Below are 8,407 nucleotides of genomic sequence, written 5' to 3' on the forward strand. Positions count from 1 at the left end.
CTGATCTAGCGTTCCTGTTTATTATTACAGGATTGCATAAATAGTTTATATTTTGCCTTACTAGGATGTTGGGTGATATTCAGTTTTACCAGGTCATCACTGTTTGGAATCAGATAGTGCTTGCAATATGATACAAAGCTATTTGCCCTGCAATGTATTATTGTCTGTGTAGCACACATTATATCTGATTTGTGGATATTACAGTTTTGAATACTTCTTGAACAAGTCATCTTCCTTATTTATCTCCTTAGCTAAGGAACTTATCTGGGTCCAGTTTCCTTTATAATAGGAAAGGAGATAGCTGTCCCCACAATTTTCCTCAACAGTACTCAACATTCCAGTTTAGTGATTTCGCACCTCCTGGACTGAACAACTCTAGTTTTGTTCTGTGGGCATCAGAGCGCGGGCACGACACCAGCGACATATCACTCTCGTAAGTACGTGGAGTTTGTGAACGCAGAGTCGACCAACATTGATGATACCCGTTCTCCCCCTTCATAAAGCAGGGGTTGCCTTTCTATATTCCTTTTTGAATCCGATGATGCTAACTGCTTTTAAAGTTGTGTCCTAGTTCTCTGCTACGATTGAATTGATTCTACTCTCTAGTCTAAATAGGAGGTCGTAATTTTTTTCGTAAACCAGTTTACTGTTGACCATCCTACAGGTAATATTATATACACTTCTATCGTTGTATATAAGTAACGTTTTGAAAAAACCCCCCTTTTTTTTATTGTTATAATATAAATTTTTTTTTTATATACTTCATTTTAATAGATTTCTGCAGATTCTCGTTTTCTTTATCGTCTCTTTCTTATATCTAAAAGCACACAAGTTTTTATATCTGAATGGCTATTTGCACAATCTAGTGTTTTTGTTGTATAACAGTAGTTGGAGTTTAATTTCACTGTACTCCCAATGCCAATAAAAACTTTAACAGTGTGGGTATTATGTTTTCAAGATAACATTGAACAGTTGCTTGCACATATGACACATGGAATAATAGATCATAGACTACTGCAGATCCTTATACTTACCCCTTCTTATCACACAAGTATTTACCTGAGCTACACAACAGTGTTGTTGATACAGAGTTGGGAGTTTATTCACACGTCACATACTACAGTGGTAATGTCGACTTAACAGCTGCACATATGACACAGGAAAAAAGAAAGACTCTGAACCCTTTCTTTGCTATTTGTATAAATAGTGTTCCTACAAACAGTATAAATTAGCTTAATAATAAGGACCACTCAGATCTGAACTACACAGGAATCAGCTGCCAAAGTTGCAATAACAAAAGACACAATTAAGAGATCAAACCCTTTTTTTGTTGCATTTAAGTAGAGTGTATATAAGAAGAAATGCCTTTTAAAATAGGATGAAAGCCAACACTAGTTTCTGTAACCTGAATTGAATAATAGAACTATAATCAATTTAAACAGAACAGATCCTTATGTATGCATTCTATATACCATTTTGTACATAGTACTAATTATATATGATGATATAAGTTCAAACAAACAAAACTTACAGCTGATTAATGACGGTATCTAAACTTGAGTTTTTTATTATATATCAAAACCCTGTTGGAAATGCTACTTTTATTTTACTGTGAGGCTAGCGCTCTTGTCGCCGGCAGTCCTCCAGGTAGAAGCTTCTTTCACAACTTCGCCGTCTTGTTTTGAAAGTACATGTTCTTTCGATGTATCGCAGTGACGTGACTGACAACGATAAGAATTGCTATTTCGTGTAGCCCAGCCCTTTCTGCTCTTCGTGTGTTGCAGCCAGGTGAAAATTGAGGCTGTGCATTTAACTGTCCTTCCGTCCCCTCACCTTTGAAGCGGAGGCAGATTAGAGGGAATTCCGTCTCGTATAGGCGTTTGTGCACTGTTTTCATATTGTTACACGCCGCTCTCTAAATTATTACCCTTCTTCGATTAAAGCACACGCTCACATTGCAGATGATAGACACAGATGGACTTGAATTGGAATAGTATCAAAAAGAATCATCTCTCCCATAACTCGGAGTGGAAAATTATATATTTTTGGCTCTTTTTGCTTCTGGCCATGGAATTGGCGGTCTTTGTTGTGTTAGCGGATTGTCACTCCTGTTGATCACCGGTACAACGTCAGTGTACGGTCGTCTCAGTACCCGACCCATAGATAATATAAATAAACACTAGATGGTCTCATGGGAGATTTTCCAGCGTAGCTCACCGGCGGCCATCTTGCTACAGTCAACAGCTACTCTGGTACGCGCTATGGTAGCTGTTGTAAGGTGAGTGATCTGCACAAAAATACTCTTAAATCGCTGAAATCTTGACTGATTTACAAACGGTTTGGTTTATTATAAACATTATTAGAATGGCTATGATACAGGATGCTTGGACATGTTGAAATTGCAGCTTTTCTTTGTGTATGTGCCGTGGTTGTATTTATTAGCTGGCTAATAACAAGAGGCTGTGAGTGAGACCTAGTATTTACAAAGTTGACCCAGCAACTTTACACCAGTGGGAGAGGCAAAACTGCTCTTTCTTTTCAACATAACTTAAGTTACACATGATTTCTTCCAAGTGGTTTGGCTTATTAAAAATATCTTACATTTTAGATACATTATGATACAGGAAATTGCTGGCTTTGTGTTTACAGAAGTACCTGACTATGCCGGACTTTTGTGCAGCCTACGGATGCTCTAATCGCCGCAGTCTGCAAACAAGAACCCGTGGAATCACCTTTCACGTGTAAGATATGACAATATTATGACTATAATTAGGATAATAATTACTTAGTGGATGTATGTACACTACAAGTCCTGCTACACAGGATCAGTGGGGCTATGTGAGATAATAGTATTGCAAGATTGCTGTTGACCCAGCCTCTTTAGAATATGTTGCTACCATTTCTTTACACAATTATGTAATGTTTCTTTTGCACACCTTTTTTATAACTCTTAGTGTGGTTGTCTTATTCTTAAAGTATACATTACATATATACATACATATATACATACATACATACAATTACCCCAAAAATATGATAATTTCGGTGTGTATTTTTGTCCTTACCCTTAATATTAAAGGAAAGAAGGGAGGACAATGTTGACAATAATTTATATATCTGGCTACCTTTGTCATGTTTTTAAGGTTTCCCAAAACCGGAGAGAGGAGGAGGCAGTGGGAAGTTGCCCTAAGAAGGGACGGTTTTGTTTCCTGTGGCAGTGAGCACTTCAGGAGTGAGGACTTTGACAGGACGGGGCAGACTGTCCGGCTTAAAGATGGTGTTGTGCCAACAGTATTCAATTTCCCAGCTCATCTTCAAAGGGTATGTGTATCATTGGCCAACAAGAATTCAAGGTGTATAAGATTGATATATAAATATGTGATTAAATGTCTCACTTTAGTTTTTCTTTCTGCAAGTTTAGGAAAAATAATGTGTTGTGTATTACAGCACATTTTAAACACTCAAAATGTCTTTTGTCGGAAGCAACAAGAAGCACAACCACTTCTAGAAGAGCGGAAGATGAACCTCAGCCTAATGTTGTGAGTATTCTGAATGTGGCCAAGACCAGAGAGATGGTCATTGATTTCAGGAGGGTGAGGACGTCTCCTCTACCCCTGTGCATTCTGGGAGAAGATGTGGCTGTTGTGGAGGACTAGAAATACATGGGAGTGCACTTAGACAAAGGGCTAAGCTGGAGGATCAACACTGACGCTGTGTACAAGAAGGGGATGAGTAGACTCTATTTTCTGAGGAAGCTGAGATCCTTCCACGTGTGCAGCAAGATGCTGGAGATCTTCTGTTGTGGCCAGTGCACTCTTCTTTGCTGCGGTCTGGGGGGGGGGGGGCATAAGAGCCGGTGACACCAGCAGGATCAATAAACTGATCAGGAAAGCTCGGTCTGTCATCGGCATCAAGCTGGACCCCTTTGAAGCTGTGGTGGAGAGGAGGACACTGAACAGGCTGTTGTCCATCATGGATAACCCCACCCGTCCTCTCCACCTGCAGCTGGACAGTCAACGGAGCTCCTTTTCCAACAGACTGCTGCAGCTCCGCAGTGCCATAACTCTGTACAACAAATCACCTCTGGATGGAAGAGTCCTTAAAGGACACAAAAACCCCTACTACCAATACACCTTCATTCGTAGGAAGTCCAGATATCTCCCTGGGGTTAGAGGGACCACTTGTGTGAGGGTAATGGACAAACTAACAGTCGTTACTTTGCCAGGAAAAGTAATAGTGGGACACTTACGACTGTCTAGATCCTACCCCAGAGTAGGTGGGGCCTAGGAAAAAGCCCTTTATTCTTTTATTGCCTCTCTTTTTGGAGGGCTAAAAAGAAAGGGGACTCCTTTGGGGACCTTTAACGAAAGCAATTGCCTCAAAGGCGTCGAGACTGACCTCGCGTTCTGTGCAAGGGAACTGCCTACTGTTCCTCGCAAAGGACTTAGGGTAGCTTGACGGCCCCCCCATTCCGGTTAACGTCTCTCATGGGAGACGACCTCAGTCGGGAGAGTAGGTATGGCATTGGTATATTTGGTATCGGCGGTAGGTGAGACTCGTGGCGAGGACTCTCGCCCGCATGGACAATAACACACACACCCATCAGTACCACTGTTCGGTACGGTCTCGGAACCGGCGGCAACGGGCACTTCGTTGGGGTTCCCCCGGGGCGGGATTTCCCGAAACTTCCCCAGAGGTGTGCGCGTTGTGGTATTGGTCCGAAGAGTTATGGACAGAGATAAATCTCTCTTCTGAGTTGTCCTGGGACTGGGTTGAGCACCTCCACACACGTCACGAAAGTGGAGCACGCATTATGGCGCGATCCGAATTATGTCTGACCACACATCCGTGTTGCCTTTGTCTCTTTTTTGACCGCGACGGAACAATGGGCTTTCCTTATGCTTCATCGGCCAAATTTACAGTTCGGGACACGAAAATTGGCTGACCAATTGTATGGTCCGATATGTCGCTCGGAACGACAAAAAGGATTGGGCTGTCTAATCTTTGTGACCGAGTTTGCCGCTCAGAAGACAGAAAATGGTGCTTTTCTTTTTTGTCTACCTTAATACGTTGTTCAGGGGCGACGGGGAAAATGGTTATCTATATTACCGTCGGCCGGACTGATACCCACCCCCCTGTACACCTCTGTGTCAACGATGTCTGTGTGACAACTCTAAACTTAGCAAATAAGTTTTAAGAGAGAAGGGTGTATTGGGGGGGTTTTCTCAGTATGGAAGCCAAGACAAAGGGAGCCTCCTAAGGGAGCCTCCTCGTCTGGTCCTCGCCCATAGGAAAAAGGGGAGGCTGTGCGGCGGACGTCTAGGACAGAGACACGCCTCCTCGCCTCTGGACCCTGCCTCGGGGACGTCACGGCTTCCCGCTAAGACTGTCGGCAACGGACAAGGAGCGGCAACGGTCGGCGACGGGAGTCGACTCTGACAACGCCCCTGACGCCCACGACAGCAGACGACAGCGTACGTACAACGACTCCTGCATACAGACTCTCGGTTCGATCGCACTGCGGAATTACAGAAGACGACGAGGGCGCCGTCTAAAGTATCTGATGGTGTTACCCACACCTTGACACCTGGTTTGTCAGCAAGGCCTGACTGGACCTGCGGAGGTCGTCGAGGAAAGGGACGTTGGGGTAGTGCCATATTGAGGGGATGACATGTCTCCATGGCAGACTTGGACACAGCGGGTAGCAGCGTTAGGCGCGTGACGCTCTGACGGCTGACGTACGCGTGTCCATTCAAGTCATGATCGGGCGGAATGGATAGAGGAGTCGGAGGTGACTCCTGTACAAAAATCTGACGAGACTGTAAAGGTGGTACCTTAAACTGTCGTTGCGATATAACAACGGCGTCGCTCGGGACCTTGCGTGTGACTACTACGCCAGGGTCAGACAGCTTCGTCTGTTGGCTAGAAACCGCCGTCGGTTTGTACCCAACGGCAGCCTTTGGATCACAACCGACGGATCGGGGTTTCTTACGGGCCACTCCAGCCGAGATCTCCTCCGTGCCAGCCTCTTTAAGTGCAGGCAGTTAGGTTTTTTGGATGGTGAAGCACTTCCCCGGTGCATTACAGATAGCCTCGAAAGTACGAGGTCCCCAGGGAGCGACGGGGAGACCATGAAGGAATACCGGCCCGCTTGTCTAGCTGTTTTGTGTGTGTGTGGGCCCTCTTGTGTGTGTCCTGTATTAGTAGGCCGCCACTCGAGAGGACTGATCCCCTTTGTCCCCTTCTAAAGAGGTTCCGCCGGCCGGATATTTGGTTGTGTGGTGGTGTTACCGTTGCGGCACCGCGGTCCTCTATGGCCTAGTGAATCCCTTGATGTGGCCTGGACGTGGCCCGGGTATGGACAGAGGAGGCAGGCTTCCCCTCTCTGACTACCCTTAGTTGGGCTCACTAGGGACTTTACCTCCCCTGGCATTCAGCAGGCTGAGTCACGGGAGGTGAGCTAGGTCCTTTTTTCCCGAAACAGGGTGCCTCATGAGGGAGGACCTGCACGGTTAGCAGGAGCGCCGCCCGGCGTTCGTCGCTCTCCATGGCGAGAGACGACAGACCCCGGTCGCCCTCTGCCCGTGTTTACACTCTTCTGTGGGGCCCTAACTCATCGTCCAAGCGTACGAGGATTAGGAGTCCGTCTGAGTGTGACACTCTAGGTACAGTTTTGAGTATTTACATCGGGCAAGGCGTATGCTCCGTTTAGGACTGAGGCGTGACCTTGTGATGGCAGGTAGAGTTACTGAATTGGGCCGATGATTGTCTTCGAAAATCCTCCGTACGCACACAATGCCAGTCATCGAGAGGATAATGTCGTGCCGAAGACAATCGGACTCTTACGCAGTATGTTTGTCACGTTGTTGTCACTCCTGCATCTACTTCTTGTCCGATGAAGGTAATATTAGTTTCACTTGTGCCTCCGCCCGGGTGCAGTATACCACCCGGCAAAGTTAGACGGAGTCACGCGTGTGACACGCCCTGCCTGAATCGGTTACTCGCTACGGAATTCCGACTTCTGTAATCATGCTAACTCTGTCCTCTGTGTCGTGACTTTACGTGTTAAAGCTCGTTGCAGACCGATCACGCAATTACCTCTCAATCTATAAGAGTGTGGAACTTAGTCTTCGGGTTTGGATGTATATTTACTGAGATCTCTGCGGGTCGCGACGACAGTAATACTTGTTACTGCAACGCTGTTCGTCGTAGAAGGATGGCAGGATCACGACATAAGTCATAGTTATCGTATAACCATTTGATTTATTGGTCTCGGAAACGAGTTACAAGTTGGTTAAGAGTTCGTGCCATGCGACTCAGAACAATCAGCTTGTTCGGTTCTATATCTATACTTTGACATGTGACACTGAGTACACTGGGAAGGACTATCATGGTAATCGTCTATTTCGTATCAGATGGGCGACTATAGTGTGATGTAGGTACATAATTAACAATATATGAAACGGTCCATAGATACGGGACATTTCACAGGAATCCACATACTTTCCGAGTAGTGTTTTATTTACATAATAATATCTATCTTGCTGGTGAGACACGGTTCTCAACCATTAATCGTTCGTCCGACGTCGACTCCTCTCTACCCCTGAGTTCTCACTGTTATCCAATATACCAACATTACATAACCTCTAATTCATAAGTCGACGTTGGTATTTTATGTCTTCTTTGGTTTGGTTGATTCTGTGTGCCAGTGTCTGTACCGGTGGTGTTGTTAGTGTTAATAGCAGTCGGAGTCTAGAAGCATTGCAGGATCTAACATACTCAAATAATCATGTGTAATTAGATCTGGGCATTTAAAATTCTTTAACTATGAATTATCCGAACAGGGGAATATTCCGTTTTTATATAAAACTCCGAGACCCTGTTTTTACCGCATAAAACTAACATTTCCAACGGTTGGGGACCCACATCAAAGTTACAAACGTGTACAACAATAAGTTCACCATACTCACTGTATCTCGTTCACTCTACCGGTCACCAAGAGTTTGAAAAATGTGTCTCATGGTGGAGTTTAATATAACCCGAGAGGATCATTGTGGTAGTATCTGGAAGGACCCATGGTGTCTCTATTTCCTAAATTATACTGTTCGGGTTTACTACGAGAGTAAACAAGTCACTGTAAGGTGTACGTTTATTCTATCTACATTTGAAATAACTAGGGTTAAACCCTTTGTAAAAATCAAGTCGTTCGTATTCCCTTGTTCCGTTAAAATGTTATTTAATCTTTTTTCGTTCTTTTATTTCTCCTTTTATATGTACACTCAAACCGTCCTATATATATTATATATTATATGTATTATATTCCGTATACCTTATAATTACAATTTATAACTTGTCTAATATATACACATTTTACATGTTGCACCAATATAAGTTCTCTTTGATACCT

General features: G+C 44.2%; 2 protein-coding genes across 2 annotated transcripts in view; one reads left to right on the forward strand and one right to left on the reverse strand.

Annotated features, from left to right (window-relative positions):
• The window catches only part of LOC104946174 (spectrin beta chain, non-erythrocytic 4-like), a 27,659-nt gene that overhangs the window by 17,559 nt on the left and 1,693 nt on the right, over positions 1-8,407 (reverse strand). The window lies entirely within an intron of this gene.
• On the forward strand, positions 2,197-3,788 carry LOC104946173 (THAP domain-containing protein 6-like). The gene is made up of 4 exons (XM_010771951.1): positions 2,197-2,278; positions 2,650-2,741; positions 3,144-3,321; positions 3,477-3,788. The coding sequence occupies exons 2-4, from the start codon at positions 2,662-2,664 to the stop codon at positions 3,654-3,656; spliced, it is 438 nt and encodes a 145-aa protein (XP_010770253.1). The 5' UTR covers positions 2,197-2,278; positions 2,650-2,661; the 3' UTR covers positions 3,657-3,788.

This window comes from Notothenia coriiceps, unplaced genomic scaffold (genome assembly GCF_000735185.1).
Source record: "Notothenia coriiceps isolate Sejong01 unplaced genomic scaffold, NC01 NC01_scaffold00010733, whole genome shotgun sequence".
In the NCBI taxonomy this organism is placed as follows: domain Eukaryota; kingdom Metazoa; phylum Chordata; class Actinopteri; order Perciformes; family Nototheniidae; genus Notothenia; species Notothenia coriiceps.